Source organism: Pristis pectinata, chromosome 1 (assembly GCF_009764475.1).
Source record: "Pristis pectinata isolate sPriPec2 chromosome 1, sPriPec2.1.pri, whole genome shotgun sequence".
In the NCBI taxonomy this organism is placed as follows: Eukaryota; Metazoa; Chordata; class Chondrichthyes; order Rhinopristiformes; family Pristidae; genus Pristis; species Pristis pectinata.
The window spans coordinates 94,432,579-94,455,088 of record NC_067405.1 but is presented as its reverse complement, the minus strand read 5'-3'; the positions used below and the strand labels follow the sequence as shown (position 1 = coordinate 94,455,088).

Below are 22,510 nucleotides of genomic sequence, written 5' to 3'. Positions count from 1 at the left end.
TTATCGCAGTTTCAACCAGCATGCTCCATCAGCACTGTTCTGGTGTCAGCCCAGGTGCTCCCCCTGAAGTACCTGTTGCCAAAGCATATCAGTTAGTGAAATGAAATCTTATTGTGGTTTTCCAACCTCCCTATTATTATATTCTCAGTAGATTCCAGCTCTTTCCCCTACTCCTAACGTTGTGTTAATTGGCTTATAATTCCCTGTTTTGTTTTTAATTTTCCTTTCTCGACAGAACAATTACATTTACTAACTTCCATTCTCTGGTGGACATTTCAGAATCTAAGGAATTCTGGAGGATTAAAACCAATGCATCTGCTATCTTTGTATCACTGCACTTTATAACCCTAGGGTGCAGAGAGTGAGATTCAGGGGATTTAGTGCCTTTTGTCTGATTAGTCTTTGCTGTACCTTTTCTTTCCTAATATTCATTGCACTAAGTTCCTCTCTTTCATTAGACTTTTGGTTCCCCACAATTTCTGGTATGTTGCTTGGGTTGTCTACAAAGTATACCTAAATATATGATCCATATGGAATCATATGGGGCAGATTCAAAACCCACTGCAAATCTGTGCACAACTTCTATGCAGTGCAGATGGGTGGAAATGTTGCACCTTCAAATATGTTCTCCGTTGGATGAGATAGCCTAATTTAAATTAAGTTTCCAGCTATGTGTTAAGGTGGAAGACTCCATCCCTGTTTTAAAAGTAGAGAATTCTGCTATCTAAGGCAACCCTCTCCTCAACAAAAGGATGCCGTAACATTCAATTAAAATCAGAAGCTGCTGAACTTACTCCATAACTCAGCCAATAAATTTTAAGAGGGAAACAGTTAATAATTCTGGTTGATGCTCTTTTAAACAGAAAGTGATCTGAGGAAAAGGTCACTGCCCTGTTACATTAACTCAGATTCTCGTCCCATAGGTGCTGCCTGACCCATGGAGTATTTCCTCAATCAAGACTGTTTGGCTCAGAGATGAGTGTAAACAGCTGTATTTTAAAATAAGACACTTAGCTTTTAGATATTCTTCCCGAAAGGCTTGCAGTGTTGCCCTTACCACTAAATGGTCAGATTTCAGGAACAGAGACTGGTGGACCAGTATTATATTTTCTTTCTCCTGTTTTTCATTTAATATCATTTCATATATTGTCCACTGTTAAAGAAGGCCATTTGGCCTATTGAGTCTGTGCTGCTCCATGGGTCTTGTGTTATACAGTGGGGGTGAATGTGGTCCTGCCCACAATGAGCCCCAGCTACAACTACTACCACTCGTGTTCAACTTACAGAAGTCTCAACTGCATCCTTTCTCTTATTGTTAAAATATAATGTAGGCAATCCTAACTTGGATGCATCATGAGAATGGTGTAAAGGAAAATACATGTCTAGTGTGATTGTATTAAAATTTAACTGCTTAGCAATATCAATGACATTACATTTACGTAGTACAATACACAAAAAGTGCTGGAGGAACTCAGCAGATTAGGCAGCATCTATGGAGGGAAATAAACAGTTGATGTTTCAGGCTGAGATCCTTCATCAGCCCTCTTCCCTCTTCCTTTCCAGTCCTGATGAAGGGTCTCGGCCCGAAACGTCAACTGCTCCAGATTCCAGCATCTGCAGAATTTCTTGTGTCGACATTTATGTAGTGGCTTTTAATTAAGAAAAACCTCCAAAGGCACTTCACTGTATAGTTATTAGACAAAATTTGATATTAGGATGCAAATTCTAGTATTAGATACTAGAACATGTTGATCAAAAGCTTGTTTAAAGTGCTAGGTTGTAATGAGTGACTTAAGGAGGCTAGGTGGAGAGGGTTACGGGGGGAATTCCAGAGCTTGGGGCCAGGTCAGCAAAAGTACGGTTGTCAATAGTTGAGTGAAGGAACTTGGGCAAGTGCAAGATGTTAGAGCTCGAGGAGCAGGGAGATCTGGGATTGTAGAGATGGATTTAGTTCCAGAGAAAGGAAGTGTTGAGGTTGCAATGTGAGTAAGTGTGCAAAGCAAATACCTTTCCAAGTGAAAGGTGCTAAATTGGTTTATTATTGTCACATACTGAGGTACAGTGGAAAAACTTTGTTTTGCATGCTGTCCATACAGATCATTTCATCACATCAGTACATCAAGGTAGTACAAGGGAAAAGCAATAATATAGTGTCACAGTTATGGAGAAAGTGCAGTGCAGGCAGACAATAAGGTGCAAGGGCTATGAGATAAGATAGTGAAGTCATAATAATGCATCACGCATCATGTTCCAATAAAATCTACGTAAATAGTAATATAAGGGGAACAACTGACAAACATTAATCTGGGTTTCTCCCAAAGATATAAAAACCTAGACTTCAAATTAGTAGTAAAATTTCATAGAAAAATTTTCTAGCATTTACTTTAAGGGAAGGAGAACCAAGGTCCTCCATTTTGGTCATCGGAACTCTGCTCAGTTCATTCATGACTGAAGCCTGATGTTGAGACACAGGGACTGATATCCTTGCCTGAACTCCAGATGTTGTCTGCATCTAATGACATGACCTCAGTCCCCATAGAAGTTGGGCTATGTGCAGCAGACCCTGTGATATTATCTGGATGGGGCAGCTCTGCCTAACCTTTCCCTCATCTTGTCAGCAGAACTTAACATCAGGGTGTATCATTCTGAAGCAATGGTTGAATTGAGCAGCTCTCAGCAGCCTTCCTTGTACTTCATTTGTTCCCCAATGATACTAAGTTATTTAAGACTGTTGTTTTCAATGTCATGGACAGTGTAGATCTTGATTCTGTCAGTTCTTATCCCTGCCAACTCTTCCTGTCAGCATCAATGAGTTTTGCTTCACTTACTTGTAATCATAGCCAGGATCAACATAATATCTGAGCAAGCTTCTTCCACTGGGAACTCTATAAGCTCCTGTGCCTCAGTTACTAAACTGGGAATGAGCTTAGTGTCTTGTTAAGACCATGAATTTTAAGATGATTCAGCATCCATTACCTCAGTACTTGGTGTTACTACTTCAGGAGAAAGACTTTCTCCAAAACAACCTCTGACTGTGCAATTAGATCTCTTCAATGCCCCATACACTAGAAATGAGACCAGGAGCCCACTTTGCTGATGGAGTGGCAGATGGTGAAAATGCAGGACAAATGGTATAATTTAATAACTGCTTTGGTCATTCTACCCTGAGCATCTTGATACAGTGAGTGTGATGGGACTGTATCATCCATTCGCTAACGTCTTAGTGATGCAATATGGGCGACGCAGTGGCGCAGTTGGTATAGCTGATGCCTCATAGTTCTGGGGACCCAGGTTCAATCCTAACCTCAGGTCCTGTCTGTGTGGAGCTTGCGTGTTCTCCCTGTGACCACATGGGTTTCTTCTGTGTGCTCCAGTCTCCTCCCACATCCCAAAAGTGTGTGGTTTAGTAGGTTAATTGGCCACTGTAAATTGTCCCTAGTGTGTTGGTGAGGGATGGAATCTGTTGGAAGTTCACAAGAACGTGGGGAGAATATAAAAAATGGGATTAATGTCAGATTAGTGTAAATGGGTGGTTGATGATGGTTGGTGCAGACTTGATGGGGCAAAGGTCCTGTTTCCATGCTGTATCTTTCTATTAATCTGTGCCTCGGGGGGATACATATACAACTAGGAGCACCAGTGATACAAAATGGGGTAGAGGATTAATGAATCTGAGTAGCTATTAGCATGAATTTAATGACAAAATAACAGTGTTCACCAATGATCTCAAAGAAATCTGACAACAAAGCAATATCTGTGGTGGATTTCCCATTTTCTAATGCCATTGTCAATCATCAGTTTTGGGGAATCCCTGGCACTTAGTAACACTGATGTCATCAGGTTGATTATGCAGCTAATCACAATGGAGAACTCTCATAGAAGGCAGTGCTGGAAGTAGAAAACAATTCTTAAGTAACTTTTGAGATCATTTAAATAACACAAAATAAGCAGTGGAACATGTGATCACAGTAGAAACTGAAATATAAACATTTAAAATATGGATTTTAAGTTTTGTTTTTAAAAGTCAAGAGAATTACAGTCCACACACCAAAGTCAAAGTCAAATTTATTGCCATATGCACAAGTACATTTATTCACAGATGCAATGAAAAACCTACTTGCAGCAGCATCACAGGCACATAGCAACAGATACACAACATTTACAAGAAAAACATAAACATAAATTACACAAAATTATACAAGAAAGAACAAAATTAGAACAAAAAGAAAGTCCATTGTAGTACAAAGTGGTCACGGTATTGCTATACTAAAGTAGTGATTAAGGTTGTGCAGGTTGGTTTAAGAACCGAATGTTTTAGCTGTTCCTGAACAGTGTAGGACTTCAGGCTTCTGTACCTCCTGCCTGATGATAGCTGCGAGAAGTTGGCATGGCCCAGGTGGTGGGGATGTTGCCTTCATGAGGTAGCACCTCATGTAGATACTATCGATGGTGGGGAGGGATGTGCCGGTGATGTATTGGGCTGAGTCCATTACTCCCTACAGCTTCTTACATTTTTGTGCATTCGAAGTGACGTACCAGACCATGATGCAACCAGCCATGACACCTTCAACAGTACATCTGTAGAAGTTTGTCAGTGTTCGGTGACAAGCCGAACCTCCTTAACCTTCTAAGAAAGTAAACATGTTGACGTGCCTTCCTTGTGATTGCATCTATGTGCTGGGTCCAGGACAGGTCATCTGATATGTTAACGCCCAGGAATTTAAAGCTGCTGACTCTCTCCACCACCGATCCCCCAATGTGGGCTGGCGCATGGTCGCCCTCCTTCCCCTTCCTGAAGTCAACAATCAGTCCTTTGGTTTTGCTGACATTGAGCAAGAGGTTGTTGTTGCGGCACCAATCAACCAGGAGTCCTATCTCGCTCTGATAAGCTGTGATTCATCCAGCAACAGTGGTGACACCAGCGAATTTGAAGATGGTACTGGAGCTGTGCTTAGCCACACAGTCATGTGCAAATAGGGAGTAGAGCAGGGGGCTAAGCAGGCAGCCCGGAGGTGCACCCATGTTGATGGTCAGCAAGGAGGAGATGTTGTTACCAATCCTCACTGATTGAAGTCTGCCGATGAGGAGGTTGAGGATCCAGTTGCAGAGGGAGGTACAGAGGCCCAGGTCTTGAAGATTGATGATCAGTTTGGATCACCTTAGGGTTAGTTTGCTAAGTGTAGCTTCATATATCACTAAATCATTGGAGAAGCACCATGTATAACTGTGCTTTTGCATGCTGTACAAGCTGCTGGTGTCAGTTTCCCAGTAAAATGATGGAAAACTTAACATTTTTCACCATTACAGTTGAAAAAGCTGAGCCATTATCTATCTCCTATCTCATGTTGTTAAGTTTGTCAGATAGGTAGGGTGTTATTGATGATCCAAAGTTTCTCTCTCATTTGTTTAAATAAGGAAAAGAATGAATTGCACTCATCAAAAGGAAATGCATGCTTGTTACTAAAATAAGCCTTGCGTGTTATTTATTCCCTGATTTCTAACTTATGGTTATACAATAGTTTGAATTTAATTTTTATTACATAAGGCTGTAGGATTTTCCTTAAGTTATTGGAATCATTTTCCAATATCCATCTGATTATTGGCTCCACAGGTAATTAAATAAATGAGATTCCTTTTCTGTTGGGATATTTTTAAAAAATATTTAAGCCATTTGACACAAATAGTAGTGTCAACTGCATGAATGCTTCATTATGGATATTTGGATACAAATGGCCAGCAAAGGAGTGATTTGATTTTGGTGTAGTTAGGCAGTTCAGAATAGGCTTTTAACCAAGCAGGTGATAAATATAAAAGAAATGATAATAATGTAAAACAAAGCAGGAGTAAAAAGACTTCTACTCTAGGTGCAACAGAAAATAATGTGCTACAGTTGGAGATCATCATTTCTGAGTTGACCTGTAAGGTTCTGTTCCATATTGTTTTGATAGAGCGATATGTCTGGAAAGCACTGCAAGTGAAACAGAAGTCACTCTACCTTTCTGTGGGTTGGTGTTCCCTCATAAACCAGAAATGAACACAGTGTATATCCGTCACTGCTGGAAAAAGTGCATTGAGGACTATTATAATGAGAGGAAGATCATGCCCAAATAACTAGTTATGACAGACTGTAAAGTATATTTACCCCAGTTCAATCTGTTGAATATTTAATGTTCCAAATATCTGGCTTCAAACCAGGACTTCCAGTTCTAGAAATTCATACTTCAAGTAAAGAGTCTTGCTTCTAGTAGTGTAAACCCAGAACCAATCTTTAAGGGGAAATTATACAAATACCGGTTAATGTTCCTTGCAAAAGTTAAACATTATTTCAACAAATTCTTACAGGAGCTCTGGAAAACAAGCAGATCCTGAGAAGCACATTACAATCTGTTATGTACCAATGGAAAGTCTGTTTAGAATTTAAACAACTAATTGATGAACCTTTTGTATAAACTTCAAATGCTACAACTTCAGCAAGCATGGAAAATTTATTAAAGTGTTGAACCACGTTACCTTGTTTTTGATGCCTAGTTTAAAATAATTCAGTCATTAAACAATAAGGAAATAAGAGCAATTTTCGAGGCAGGTCCCCATTCCAATGAAGATAGAGAAAGAAGTTAGCTCTCCTTTTCCCTCAAGGCTCCCCTCTTGGGCCTGATGTGTAGACTGTTGCTTTCTGTATATGGGATAGAAAATATGAAATACTGTAGCAAGCTGAATAGCCATTGGCCTGTGGGTGACATGCGGTCATGCCCATGAGTTCCTGGAAAAGACCATTGGATGTTCCAGGGGAGTTCCTGAACTGCCTTGTTCAACTAACTCTCACCTGCTACTTTTGATCTGCAAACCCAGTCATCTTCCTGATGGTCACCATGACATCAATTGTCAATTTCACCAAAGCTCAGCAACCAGCTGCACGCCATCACTGCAGTGTGCATCATCTACAAAATGCACTGCAGCAACTCCCAAACCCATGATCTCCATCAATTAGAAGGACAAGTGTAGCAGGTGCAAAGGAACACAAGTTCTGACGATGGGTCACACACCCGAAACGTTGACTGCTTCTCTTTCACAGATGCTCCCAGCATTTGGTGGACTTTCATAACTGAACATAAAGGGGACAGGTTGCTCACCTAGCTCTGGATTCATTCTCCATTTCACCTGCACTTCAGCCTCCAACACAGGAGGTCCATCCAATCATGATAGGGTGGTTATTTCATATCCTAAACCAAAGTTACTAAATCTGATAATACTGATATTGACAAGTCTCTCCTCAACCAAGATTACTGATTCTGTCAGTTTACTTGGCAAGCCAAATCTGCTAATAAGAGTAAACTGATGGGTGGCATGGTAGCATAGCGGTTAGCGCAACACTATTACAGCACCAGCGATCGGGGTTCGATTCCCGTCGCTGTCTGTAAAGAGTTTGTATGTTCTCCCGTGTCTGCGTGGGTTTCCGCCGGGTGCTCCGGTTTCCTGCCACATGCTAAAGACGTATGGGTAGGTTAATTTGGGGTTTAAAATGGGCAGCGCGGACTCGTTGGGCCGGAAGGGCCTGTTACCACGCTGTAAATAAAATTAAAAAAAAATTTAAACTAAAGTTAGCGATTCCCAGTTACCATTTCTGGTAAATTGCATCCAAAACCATAGCCATTCTTCTAATAAGCTTCCATAACAGGTAATTCATGAGCTTTGGCTAATACTACTGGTCCTAAACCACATCAACTGAATTCAGAAATTTAATCCCAAATTCCTGCTATTGATTCTGATCATTCACATCGTAAATTTAGGCTACTGATTCCAGTACAGTAAGTCCCCAGGTTACGTACGAGTTCCGTTTTTGAGACTGGTCGTAACCCAATTTTGTATGTAACTTGGAACAGTGTCCGCACATGCGCACTTGGCCTGGGGATTGCGGCCGCGCATGCGCACTTGAGCCAGGGATCGCGGCTGTGCATGCGCACTTGAGCTGGGGATCGCGGCCGCACGTGGCCCCAGCCGCACATACTCACTTGGCCCGGGGTTCCCCAGCTGCACATGCGCACTTGGCCCGGAGTTGGACCAAAGAAGGTGTACCGCTGCCATGGTAGGGTTGGGGGCCGGGCCCCCTTACGAACCAACCATGAAGGTCGACCACAAAGGTCCGTTCGTAAGTACGGGCGTTCGTAAGTCGGGGACTTCCTGTAATAGTGACCACAGATACTGAGCCTTGATAGGTGACCTTCGTAACTCCCGACTGAAACAAATCAACTGTGATGTCAAAAACCAGAGGTCACAGTCTCAGGATAAACAGTTGCCCTACCTTCACCTAGAAGGTAGTGAATCTTTGGAATTCTCTATTCAAGAGGTCTATGGAGGCTCAGTCACTGAATATATTCAGGATGAGGAATGATCGGTTTTTAGATGGTAATGGAATCAAGGAATATGGAGTTAGTATCGGGAAAGTGGCGCTGAAGTAAAAGGTCAGCCATGATCTTATGGAATGATGGAGCAGTAACGAGGGGACTGGGTGGAAAACTCCTGCTTCTATTTTGAAAAGTTGAGTTTATTGTCATGTGCAGAAGCACATGTATGCACAGGTGCAATGAAAAACTTATTTGCTGCAGCATCATAGGCACATAGCATTAGAGACCCAGCATTCACAAGAAAAACATAAATTAAACAAGAAAGAACACAAATTGAACAAAAAAAAAATGAAGTCCATTGTAATGCAAAGTAGTGAGGTAGTGATTAGGGTTGTGCAGGTTGGTTCAAGAACTGAATGGTTGAAAGGAAGTAGCTGTTCTTGAATCTGATGCTGTGGGACTTCAGGCTTCTGTACTTCCTGCCTGATGGTAGCTGTGAGAAGATGGCATGGCCTGGCTGGTGGGGATCTTTGATGATGGATGTTGCCTTCTTAAGGTAGCGCCTCATGCAGATACTACGGATAGGTACAAAGTCCATTGTAGTGCAAACTGGTCATAGTGTTGCTATACTGAGGTGGTGATTAGGGTTGTGCAGGTTTGTTCAAGAAGCGAATAGTTGAGGGTTCTTGAACCAACCTTCTATGTTTTAATTAACTAAATCCAGTAATTCACCAGTAATTCGCAGGTCACAGGTTCTGATAATTCACATATTAAACCAAGGCTACCAATTTTGGTAATTCTTATTCAAAACCACAGATGCCCAAACTTGGTAAATCCATTCCTAAATTCAAAATTACTGATTCTGATAATCCACAACTGGCAAATCTGGGAACTTGCATACCAAACCACTAATACAGAATCTAGCAATTCACATCCTAAAGCAATCTTCTTTACATCCTCAACTGAATCTTATAATTCCCATTGAAACCAAGCTCACCAATTTGCCATTTCAATTTCTCTGTAGATGCAAAAGATATCCAGAACATGAGGAAATAGGAGCCATTGGGTCCTCAAGCTTGCCTCAACATTCAATATAATCATGGCTGATCTACACTGGCCTCAACTCTTCTATGCTATTTCTCCATAACCCTCAGTTCCTCAATCTTTCAAATATTTATCTATCTGCATCTTAAATATACCTAACGATCTAGCCTCCACCACCCTTGAGGGCAGAGAATTCCAGAGATACGTTACTCTCAGAGGGAAGAAATTTCCAAGCATTTCAGTTTTAAATAACTGATCATTTATTTTGTAACTATGCCCCTTTGCTCATGACTCTCCCACTAGTGAAAGCATCTCAACATCTACCCTGTCAAGCCCCCTTAAGATCTTATATGTTTGAATAAGGTCACCCCTCATTCTGCTAATCTCCAAGGGCAACAGACCCAAACTGTTTAGCCTCTCTTGATAGGACAGCACTCTCACCCGAGGAATTAAGGGACAGAGAGCTGTAACATGGCACTGACACTGATGGTCAGCCACGATCATATTGAATGGCAGAGCAGGCTCCACTCCTGTTCCTATTCTCCATTTCCTACGTTAATCAGGACCTCCATGAGATGCCAGCAACTGATATCCTCAACTACAACCGCTGAGTTCCGTAATTACCAAATCTGATGATGTACAATGGGTCTTGAATCCGAAAGCCCGCGATGATCTCCCGAGCGCTGCCCACTAACCCTTGTGTGTTTTCACTATCTTTGCCCCGAGGTAGTGTGAATGCACCGCTGTTAAAGCAAAAGCTCCCGAAATCCGGTAAAGTCTGCAGACTGTCTTGCTAGGTATCTGATTGAAATTGGTTGCTAACTGAGCTGCGTTTGTGGCTTGGATTCAGCAGAAGTAAAACAGGTGGCTTCTCAGGCCAAATTGTGGCCCACGGCTTCTTTAAATCAAGGGACCTTTGGACTCTGTGCATTTCAGTCAGCGCTGGTGGAGGATGGGGACTGTGAGGGACTGCTGGTGACCGGGCAGCACCCTAACACGGCCTGGGATGTAGCTTTCAACAAGCAGACGGCGTGGTCGCGAGGTGAGTGTTACACAGAGACTGCACAGCGCCGGCAGATGTCACCATGTTATGTAAGACTGAGCGGATTCATTGTATCAGCAATAATGACAACGGTGTAACAAAATTATCTTCTCTAGCGGAACGTTAACTCTTGTTTCTCTCTGCGCAGATGCTGCCTGACTTGCTGAGTATTTTCTAGTATTTTTTTTCTTAATTTCAGATTTCCGGCGGTCTTGGCGTCTTGCACTGCACCTGTTACCCAAGGCTCAATCCCGGGTTCTGGAAGGAGTCGCTGCCCGGCGTGGATGAACGATGAGCCGCTGGGAGCAGGGAGAGAGTGGGGGTAGGCGTTCTACACCTGCATCTGTCCCACTGAGGAGGCGGCGGGGTGGGTAGCGGTCTCCAACAGAGCCCGTGTTAGGGGCTGCTAGGGGTTGTTAGTACTTTTCTCCCCAACCCTCGCCCCCCCCCCCCCCCAACCCTGAGCTCGCTCTCTCGGGCTGTGGTGTTGGTGTCGAGCCAGCTGACAGCTTGACGTCAAGGCAGGCAGCACAGGCTGAGAATTGCTCTGCTGTGGCTGACACATCTCTCTCTCTCTCTCTCTGCTGTAGTAAAATACCGCTGGGGACTCATTCTGGAGGCTCACGCTTTCTACACACATCACCCTCCCTTCTCCCTCCCCCCTAACCTTTCACTGCAGCCAGTTTCCTGGGCGAGCCGACACCTCCCCCACCGCTACCAACCAGCAGCAGGCTGCCACCTGAATGGAGTTCTTCAGCCGGCACATCTCCAGTCGCACATTCCCAGCGGCCGCTGCAACACCGGCCGCTTTATAGCAACCCAGGCAACTTGGTGTGCCATGCACAGGATCCCCATCCATCTCGCCGCTTGATTCCGGAGGACACAATGTGCAGTCTTCAGCATTCAATATATACATGTTAAGTTCTTTGTATGTGCGCGCGGAGAAAAGGAAGCAGCAGGTAACATATCTTTATTTTTTATATTGCAATGATTTTATTTAAAGGCATAGCGTGGATTATATAACATGATCAGCGGAGCGCAATGTGCTTTTCACCCCCACCGTATTTGACGCCCGCTTCGCTTTAAGAGCGCAGAATTCGTCCTAAACCGCTGCTTTAGAATTTATGGAAAAGAACCCGTTTTTTTCCAGAAGGCTGATACTATTAACAGTTTTGCCCGTTGATGAGACTCCTATTCTCCACCCCCCTCCCGCCACTGCTCACGCACGCACACACACACATATATTCGTTTTTACTCCCCCTTAATCTTGCTGGGTTTTTTTTGGCTTGCAAATTCTTTCGCTTTTCCGATTGGTCGCAGTGTCAAAAAAAGATCCCGACTCTATCCCTCACCCCCTCCCCCTCTCCCCTACACCCATTAATGCAAATCATGCAAATTGGGGAAAGCCTGTCTTGCTTGGAGCGACGCACACATACAAATAACTGTTGTACTTTGCAAATCAGTGGGCTTCTGCATAACATTGAGAATGCATGTATTATTGGTCTGCAGTAGTGCTGGGATTGATTAAACAGTTGATGCATGTATGTGTGTGGGTATATATACACATTGCATTCCGGGTGCACCTTGACAGGCTGACAGCTGTCGCGTTCATTCATTTCTGCTGAGCCCTTGTTTACCTCGGTCAAATTTAGCGACTGCGCCACGGTCTTCCCTAAATAGGGCAAGCACTTGCCTTTGGGAAGGCAGGCGGTTCGAGGACGCTGAGGGGGAGTGTTTGAGGGAACTTCGCATCCTCCTCCGGCCAAGACGGCAGGGACTGCAGTCACAGCCCACTGACAACCCTCGGCAGGCACTCGGCTTGACCGTCACCAAGAGTGAACGGGAATCCTCCAGGAAGCCCCAGCAGTGGCACACGCTGTTATCGTGTGTACGTGACCGTCTGAATCCAAAGTTGCCCACGGGCCATGTGCGTCTCTTGCTGCTAGTTGATGGAGCTGGTGTCCGGGGCGGGTTTACTGCACTGTTGACAGTGCAGCATTCAGTCCCATTGCAAAGCCGCTTCTCACCTGCGACACCCCGGCTCGTCTCAGGCGCATCTTTAAGTTGTTTTCTTTTTAAAGGCTTCTGATTTCCTGCTAATAAGTCCTTAAAACCGAATTTTCAACTTCTGAAACGTCGATTGTCCATTTCCCTCCATAGATGCTGCCCGACCTGCTGAATTCCTCTGGCGCTTTCTGTGTTGTTTCAGTTTGTGGTCTTCGGCAATGAACTTGGTGGCAGTGATTGAGTTCTTTGGCTGTCAGTGCCTCCTCTAAAGGCGGCATCTGACTGTTTACTTGCACCTTGGCTGCCTTTTGATGCTGCTTGGCAAGGCCCTCCGTTGTTCTCACCACATCCCTATAGCCCTAGCTAATTCTTACACAGAGCCACGCCTTGGATGGCCTTTGTTGCAGGGCGCATGGGCTCCCCCACACGAAGGTGGGACTCTGCCGGGCGCCCTTCCGCCATACGTGATCTTGAGTTGTAAATTTGATGCAGGTCTAACAGGTAACAGAACATCACAGTTCTCTCTCATGAAAAAGGAATCATAGTTACAATGAGTTTTATATAATATTTATTCTTGAAGGCATTGCTGGCCACCTTTAATTACCAATGCGAAGGTGCTGGTGAGCCACTTCATGAACCGTTCGAGTTCGTCTGGTCCAGGGGCAGTGCTGTTCAGCGTGTGGTTCCAGGAATTTGACCTGCTAACGTTGATGGAACAGTGTGACTTGGGCTGCAACTCGGAAGGATGGTGTTCCCATGCACCTACTGCCCTTGTTTAGTTGGAAGTAGTTCTGTGTAAGCGGGCACTGCAGCTCATGTGGGAGGAGTGAGTTTTCAGCAACTGCAGTATGAGCATACTTAAACTGACATCTTGGCCAGCAAAAGGTGAATTCCTAGTCCGGTCATGGCTAGCACAAGTGTAAAGAGACCAGGGCTGAACTGGCACTGGTGGTAACATTGTGATATAAATGAATTAGGCAGTGATTTATTAGCCTATCATAGTAGCACCATCAGGGTGATAACATAATGGATAACATTAGCTTGCAAGCACTCTGTGTCAAATGGTAAATTGCATTGAAATTTGTTAAACAAAGGATATTCCGGCTATTTTGCCTTCTTGAACAGAAGGGTTTGGCAAATGTGCTGTGAAGTCTGTGCCAGTTCAAGCCCAATGAGTGTGAGCAACATGCAGGCTTCTGCTGCTGTTCACATGTTCCCTTGGAACTGCTAAGGAACTCAGACTTCACCTGGTTAACAGACTACCTCTGGGTCATAATTGGCCCTTGGCTACCAATGGGTTCAGAAATTTAGGATACGTGCAAATGGAAATTAGTAAGTCCATTGTCTCGACTAAGGAATGACTGTCTCATTTTGGTTATATTTTTACATCTTGAAAAGTCATAATTGAGATCACGTTGGATATCTGCTCATTTGCTGAGGTAACAGATTGGCCACCCTACTGAATAACAGAGCAAACTTGAAAGGCCAATGCCCTACTTTTGGTCTAAATGTATTAAATAATTATGTTTCCCCAGCTTTTGCTCGTGTTACCTCTGAGGGTCCTTTCATAGGCCTAAAGTGATACAGCCTCTTTTTATCATGGCCCAGTGGGTGAAACCACACACTCATAATCTCATGATTCCACTTCCTGCCACACAGCAGGAGAGAATGCCAAGGTACCATGTCCCACCACACTTGGGCAGTTCAAGCAAGTGGCCTGTCGATTGTTACTGCACATCTCCTTGCTAAGCTCTGTTATTTCTTAATTTTGCAGGATAAAAATGAAAAACAGGTTGTGGAGAACATCTCTTTTCTTGAAAGTTGCAGCTATTCCCTGTTGGTTAAAATGGGCATTTTCTTTTTGAAATGTATTTCAGATCCTGCAGTGGAGACCATTCAGCTCTGAAAATTGATTTGATTCACAGAGGACGTTGAGATCGAACCTGTTTGCATGGCGTGGTTTGGACTGCAGACGTTCATGTCATTTTGCCTCGCGGGCCTTGTGTCAGTAATGCTGCTAATGCACCCACCTTATGTGGATGCAGAAAAAACTGGACCTACAAGTTCTCCGAAGCAAAATAACTCCTGCGTGGGCAACTATGAATGTAAGCAGGGAGTTATTTTGCCAATATGGTACCCAGAAGATCCATCCCTTGGAGATAAAATTGCCAGGGTTATTGTTTACTTTGTGGCAATGATCTACATGTTTTTGGGAGTCTCCATTGTAGCAGATCGCTTTATGGCATCTATAGAAGTGATTACCTCACAAGAGAAAGAAATTACCATCAACAAGCCCAATGGAGAGACAAACACGACCATGGTTCGAGTCTGGAATGACACTGTGTCCAACTTGACCCTCATGGCATTGGGGTCATCTGCTCCAGAAATCATGCTCTCCTTGATTGAAGTTTGTGGCCATGGGTTTAAATCTGGTGAGCTTGGTCCCAGTACCATTGTGGGCAGTGCTGCTTTTAATATGTTCGTCATTATTGCCATCTGCGTATATTCCATTCCCGATGGCGAATCCAGGAAGATTAAGCACCTGCGTGTGTTTTTTGTCACAGCTGCTTGGAGCATTTTTGCCTACATCTGGCTGTACATGATCCTTGCTGTCTTTTCACCCGGCATCGTCCAGGTGTGGGAAGGTTTGGTCACCTTTTTGTTCTTCCCAGTCTGTGTCCTACTCGCCTGGATTGCTGACCGCAGACTCCTGTTCTACAAGTACGTACAGAAGAAGTATCGAACCAACAAGAACCGGGGCCTCATCATCGAGACTGAAGGCGAACACCCCAAAGGCATCGAGATGGATGGCAAGCTAGTGAACTCACACTTCATTGATGGGACGCTGGTGGCCTTGGAAGGAAAAGAAGTGGACGAGTCCCGCAAAGAGATGATTCGCATCCTGAAAGACCTGAAGCAAAAGCATCCAGAGAAAGACCTCGATCAGTTGGTGGAAATGGCTAACTACTATGCTCTTTCCCACCAGCAGAAAAGCAGGGCCTTCTATCGAATCCAAGCCACCAGGATGATGACAGGTGCGGGCAATATCCTGAAAAAGCATGTGTCCGAGCAGGCCAAAAGAAGCACGAGCATGCTGGAGGTGAGGCCGGACACGCCAGAAGATCTCTGCTCCCGCATCTACTTTGACCCATGTGCTTACCAGTGCCTGGAGAACTGTGGTGCCGTGTCACTGACTGTGGTCCGCAAAGGCGGGGACATCTCCAACACCGTGACTGTGGACTACAAGACAGAGGATGGCTCAGCTAATGCCGGCGCAGATTACGAGTTTAGCGAAGGAACCCTTGTCTTCAAGGCAGGTGAAACGCAGAAGGAAATCACAGTCGGCATCATCGACGATGACATCTTTGAGGAAGATGAGCATTTCTTTGTGCGACTTAACAACATCAGAGTGATGGAACTGGAAGACGCTCTGGAGCCAAACAGCGTGTCCTACCCAAAAGCTTTAATCGTTTCCCCACTTGTTGCCACTGTGACTATTTTAGATGATGACCACGCAGGTATCTTTACATTTGAGAGTGACGTTGTCCATGTGAGTGAGAGCATCGGAGTGATGGAGGTGAAAGTGCTGAGAACATCTGGGGCACGTGGGACGGTCATCGTCCCTTTTCGGACGATAGAAGGAACGGCAAAAGGGGGCGGCGAGGACTTTGAAGACACCTATGGGGAGCTGGAGTTTAAAAATGATGAAACTCTGTAAGTAGCGCTCTTATTCCATTTCTCTGAATGTCTTGTGTTTCTGCACCGTTGGAAGACTAACTATTAAATACCTATTTTGTTTAACATTACAGCAACAATTGGCCACATTAAAGGAAGTTGGTGTTGAGCAGAACCATGGCAATTTAATTTGGGAAAATATTTGTAAATATGTTTTCTTTGCACATAATTTTAACCCTTGTGATTTAGTACACTCACAAAGGTAAAATGACTGGAACTTACTTCTGGACTTGAATGCATGGGTATCATTCCAAGATGGTCACTAATTCAACAATGTATTATTGCTTTGGTAGCCCATTGTGGATTACCTACAAATGGACAAAATGTACATAAGTGTTAATGTAATTGGGTATTAAACAGACTCAGGCATTACCTGATGACTGTAAGTCTGCTGAACCACAAATTTTGTAATGAAAGTAGCATACGAAAAGTCAAACACTGTTGAAGTATTCATACATTGTTAATCTGGTAGGGATTGGTGGGGGAAAGGGTTATATTACAATTAGACTACATACCAGAGTGCCACCTCCCCTTATTACATTTCTTGCAGTAACCAGATCTCTTCTTAGACTCCAGCACTGAAATCCATAACTGTCAGGCTGTCCTTTTAAGGCATGGAACCAATTTTCAGTGAAGACTCAGGTTCTCACTGTACATTATCTGTTTTTAAATAAGTTCCTTAAGTTATTTTTGCAATAACTTATGAATCATTCAAAACAGTAATTTAAAAAGTAAAGAAACTGGTACTTACAGTGTAGTGTAGCAGTTACAGCACACCATTGCATCCCCTGCTTATTGGCACGGAGTTGTCCGTAGGGAGTCTTTGAATGTGTATCATGGTGTTTTTGATAGGTAGATGGAAACAAATGCTGCTGGAGATTACTATTTTATGTGCAAGTTATTTGTACTTTAATAACCATATATCTGATTAAAACAAGTTCAAAAATGCAAGATAAATCCCACTTTTTTGAAGCAGTCATTGTTCACAAATATGGCTGCCCTCAAGTCAGCAGGCCAAGTTTCTGCAGATTCCTCCCATTTGTGGGTAACATATCACAGTACATCCAGATACTTGGATGCACTGGCGCTTGTGGGCACATTAATCTAGCATTGATCACCTTTACCTGCAGCAACCAGGATTTCACAGAAGTTTGACCCAATGGTGTTCCAATTGTTACTGCTGCAGTTACTATAAAATACTGTAAAATCAGTTGTCCAAATGCCAATTGGTTACAACTGTTTACACTTGAGTGGCTGCAATTGACTGCTGATGAAGGCAGATCAAAACAGAAAAAAAAGAATTAAAAATTAGAACCAAGGCTGTGAAATTGGTAAGCTAGAGAATGGCTCATCTCTAATCTAACTCCTCTTTGTGATGCTCAGTCACAAGTTGATTCCCATTGATTCTGCTGCCTGATTTGCCTGGGTTCATGAGAGATTTTGCTTTCTGTTTTATGCTGATGTGTTTGCACAGAAACCTGTGTGCAACTTTACCCTGGCAAAACTTGCACTGTCCAGTGCATTTTGCTGACTGCATCCTGAGCAGAAATTGTGTAGATCAAGCTTCTTCCATAAGTCCTTAACTGCAGGTTCCATTATCTGGATATGATATTTTGATCAAGAAATCACAGAAATTGAATGAAAATTGTTCTGTAAGTCTTGGGTAGAAAAATAAGGAATTAAATATTAAAGATACAAGCATCACCTTTGGTTTATTGCAAGGTCTTCTTGGACTTAATTAAATAAAATCATGGATCCTTCCATGGGAAGTTAAATGATATTGATTTACTTGGTGGATGGTGATAGTGGGATCAGCAGTTAGAAAGGCTTCCAGGATGGTAATGTGAATACCTCTGCTTGGCAGTATATCTGTCCTACTGATGCTGCCAAGCACATACTGCAGTGTTTCTTACCAGCATTGCTGCTGTTAGCTATGATGGAGTCACAGGACAAGGAAAAGCTGGAATAATTCAAGAATTTTTAAATAGAGCTAGGTTCAAAATGTGTTTACATGGACCTGCTTGTTCCTCCCACATGGAACATGCAAATCCAGTTAACTTTTGTGCCTTGCAACCCACCCCTTGCACAGTTGGTTTAAATGTTTTTTTGAAGGGATCTGCCTAATTTGCTCCAGGAAAATTAAAGTTGTTGTTGGATTTTACTCTAAATTTCCATCCTGGCCTAACTGCCCCTAAAAATGATCAGAGTGTTCTCAGGAGCATTTTGTTTTAAGGATTCTGTCCTTAAGTAGCTTCTGCTGAAATGCTGTTCATTAATGAATTGATTCAAAGATTACCCAGTCATTGTTCTCTGAATAGAAGCAGTTTAGCTATGAGTATTGCATATATTTGACTTTTGTAATGATAATTATTCCTTTTAGAAAGGACAAAGTCAGATTGGTTCATGCATTGTTGTGTAGTTTGGTGTGTGTATGAAAGAGTGACTGCACATTGTGACTTAAAGTGGACTGGTCTAACAAATGAATTTGTAGGCTGTGTGGCGCTCTTGCTGTAACAATGGATGTTATTAGTTGTGCCATCAAAGTCTTGCAACCTTCAAATTGCTGTTTTGTAGATCTGTGGAGATATAGGTAGTCCCTCAACTGATTTTACAGTCTGTTTTGAAAAAAAGGATGTGGAAGTATTGTGTGATTGTTTTTTTTTGTTGTGTGAGTGAATTATATAGAATAGTGATGTTTCTGGTGCATTTACATATTTTGGGTATCCTGCTGCATCAAGACAACCCAAGGTGATTCTGTGTAAGTTTATTTTCTATACAAGAAGTAGGAGCATTGAGTTTAAAGATGCATTCAACTGCTGACTGTGTATCAGTGCTGTGTAAAAGATCTTCGGGAGATTTGTAAAATGTAAAAAAAAATCCACAAGTGAATGAAAGGATATTCAGTGTTTTCATTTGCAGCACAGATCTTCAGTTAATGACGTCTGTTCATTCTGTGCTGCCTCAGTGGGTACTGTAAGGCTTTTGAAAGGTGTAACAGCCAACATTTCTAAATAAACAACAGAAAACAAATTGTAGGTTTTATAGATTTTGCAGCTTCGAGTCTGTCAAGTGCCCCTCCCCCCCCCCCCCCCCCCCCCCCCCCCCCCCCCCCCCCCCCCCCCCCCCCCCCCCCCCCCCCCCCCCCCCCCCCCCCCCCCCATCAAAATGGAGGCTATTTTGCCTATTGAGTGAATGCTGGCTCCCAGAGCACACTTGTTGGTTCCATTTCCAAACTCATTTCCTTTAAACCTATCCATTCTCACGTGCCCGTCAACTCCCCTCGGTCCTTCAGCCACCCACCTGGGCTCATTTAAGTGGTCAGTTAACCTACCAGCTAGCACATGTTTGGGATGTGGGAGGAAACCGGAGCACCCGAGGGCAAACCTGCCGACTCCATACAGACAGCACCCGGACTGTCAGGATTGCTGGAGCAGTGAGGCAGCATCACTACTTACTGTGCAAATGGTATGAGAGTTCTTTATTATTGACACAAAAGCAAATATTCTATTGGTTTATTATTGTTGCTTGTACTGAGGTACAGTGAAAAAATTGTCTTGCATTCCGATTGTACAGGTTAATTCATTACACAGTGCAGTTACATTGAGTTAGTACAGAGTGTATTGAGGTAGTACAGGTAAAAACAATAACAGTACAGAGTAAATTGTCACAGCTACAGAGAAAGTGCAGTGCAATAAGGTGCAAGGTCACAACAAAGTAGATCATGAGGTCAGAGTCCATCTCAGCGTATAAGGGATGGCAGGGTAAACACTGGAAATCTGGAATTAAAAACTGTGAACATATTGAGTAGGCCATTGTACAGCTTGCATGGTGGGAGAAGTAGCATTAGTTTATCTGGTCAGTGATCTTCCAGTTGATCTGCTCCTGCTGTAAGTTCATCAATCCCAACATTAAGCCTGATTTTTCTCTCCAGATATGCTGTTCTCTTCTGAGTACCTGCAGCATCTTCTGTTTGCATATAAGATTTTCAGCACTTTCTTTTATGAAACTAATTACAAACTTTAGGTATCTAAGTTACCAGATCTATATCATCACCATATCTTTTTGCTGGCTGTCTAGACCAGAGCATAGGGATCAAAATTGAATTCCAGCAGAATTCTTGCGTAGAAAAAAAATAAACTATTTAAATTCTCCATCCAAAAACACAGCCACGGCATCCCCTAACAAGCTCCCTGGACACTGTGCATGAAGACTGCTGAAGGAAGTATTTTTTTGAAGGAGCAAACTGTGCTCTTCTTTAGTGCTGTGCAAAGCAAAAGCGATGTCCAATGCATACAAATCCTAGCAGTCAATCGAGTAGCTGTGAGCAACCGAGCTTATTAAAGCAATGAGACAGCCTAATAAAGGAAAATACTTGGAATGTGACTTTAACCCAAATCTTGACCTTGGAATACTCATGATCCAAGATATTGCAGCCACACAAGATTATAATGGTTGTTCAGTCAGCTCATTGGAAGAGCCAGGAAGACTGGTTGTAATATGCTGTTTCATGTTTACTGAAGGCTACAGAGTGAAGAGCCCACTTCAGTAAGGAACCGAGTTAGAGTTGCTGACTAAAAGCTCCAGATTTTGCCATGGGCCTTTGCTGGATTTACAGTGGTTGGAATTGGCCTCTAGGCTGAGGAGAAAAGTTGCTCAAGGCCTTCAATGCAATGTCCCCTGCTGGAAAGTACACATGTGACTAAGTAGTAACTAGAGGCTCTGCTTTTGCTGCAACTGGCCTCACAAGACTCATCAGAGACACAAGAGATTCTGCAGATGCTGGAATCTGGAGCAACACACACAAAATGCTGGAGGAACTCAGCAGGTCAGGCAGCACCTATGGAGGGAAACAAACAGTCAATGTTTCAGGCCGAGACACTTCACCAGGACAAGACTCATCAGCTGGTTTTGGATATGAAACTGACCTTGGGCTAGAATCTTGAAGACAGCTGCCACATGTGAAATGGTATCTCAACCAAAGTCTTTGGAAGATAATTCTGTAATGACCATTCATGTTTTTTGATGACATGTGTAAGCATGAGGTAGAGACACTTTGAGCCTTTATGCTCCACAAAGTAAACATAATAAGTTATAACTTTGATTTGCTCTCTGTAGGCTATCATTCTCAAAATGTTGGGCGGGTTTGTAGCTGGCTTTATTGAGTCACCTGATACTTTATGCTGAAGGAACAAAACTAATAAATGATTTATCTTGACCCAGATGTAATATCAGAAAGTTTGAGATAGGATAATGATAAAGATTAAGATAATGGACATAAATGAGAGTAGTGACGATTACAAAATCCTGATTTCACATGCAGAGATTATTATTAAAATTTAACATAGTAAAGGGAAACTAAAAGCCATTTTGAAGAGGACTGTTAATGTGTGCACTTCGAAATCATGGTGTGATGTATTGAAAAGGGCATTGTTTTCAGTTGAGGATATCTTGACATATTGAGCACCACTTAACTATATCTTGTATGCTGTTGTCCTTGGATAGCCAACAACAATATTGAGGAATATACAAATACTTAAATACCTTTAGCAGATGAAAGTTCTGAGGTACTTGCATCACTAGAACTTATCACTTAACTGGTTATCTAGAGGGCTTCACAGGTGTGCTGACTGATCCAGGAGCAGACCACGTCCAGATATGGCTTTTGTAGGTCCAAATAGTACATCTTTATGGCCATTACATTTGATCATTTCTCAAAGAAGACAATGGCAAAATCTGTAGTGGATATTAAACGCCTACACAGGTACAGAGTAGAAATATAGTGGCTGACAGTTGCAGCAAATTGTTGTATTATAAGATCTACTGCAGTACTAAGAGGTGACACAAGCTGCACTTTTGTTATGGTTTTGTCTTCTGTTTAGTTGATATAATTTTGTGAATGCTTATCATTAAATATTTTTCAGGCTGCCATATTTACCACACTGTGCTGTAAAATCGTGCAACCTGAGGCATTAAATGAAAATTTGCACAATGTAAGAGAAATCTTTAAAGGAATTTTCGGATTAACATCATGCAGAGTTGGACAGAATTGAGTTGATGCAATTACAGTTATTTGCTTTCCTCCCTATAGGCTGTCAGCCCTGGAAGTTTTGACTATACTTAGGAAATCACTTGATTACAAAAAGTACAACTTGAAATGAGTGAAATGCTTTTCAAGGAAAACTTAAACAAAAAGCAAAACAGGTATTCATGTTTTGGAATTTTTGTTCTGTTTTCCCCTCTCCCCACTTTCACATCACCAGGCATTATTCCCTGGTACAATAAAAAGAGACTTCTTTTGAATCTGCGCTACATCGCTGTGTAAGAGTGACTTCTGAAGTGC

At 42.9% G+C, this 22,510-nt stretch overlaps 1 protein-coding gene across 2 annotated transcripts in view; it reads left to right on the top strand.

Moving 5' to 3' along the window:
- The first annotated feature begins 10,337 nt into the window (after positions 1-10,337).
- slc8a3 (solute carrier family 8 member 3) overlaps positions 10,338-22,510 on the top strand; it is a 376,943-nt gene continuing 364,770 nt past the window's right edge. The window contains exons 1-4 of one of the 2 annotated variants that reach the window (XM_052013641.1): positions 10,338-10,428; positions 10,628-10,750; positions 11,019-11,387; positions 14,313-16,149. In XM_052013641.1, the coding sequence (XP_051869601.1) occupies positions 14,387-16,149 (1,763 nt within the window). In that variant the 5' untranslated portion in view covers positions 10,338-10,428; positions 10,628-10,750; positions 11,019-11,387; positions 14,313-14,386. Of the gene's footprint in view, positions 10,429-10,627; positions 10,751-11,018; positions 11,388-12,210; positions 12,317-14,312; positions 16,150-22,510 lie in introns of those variants that run through there. The other variant, XM_052013651.1, reaches the window with a different exon arrangement.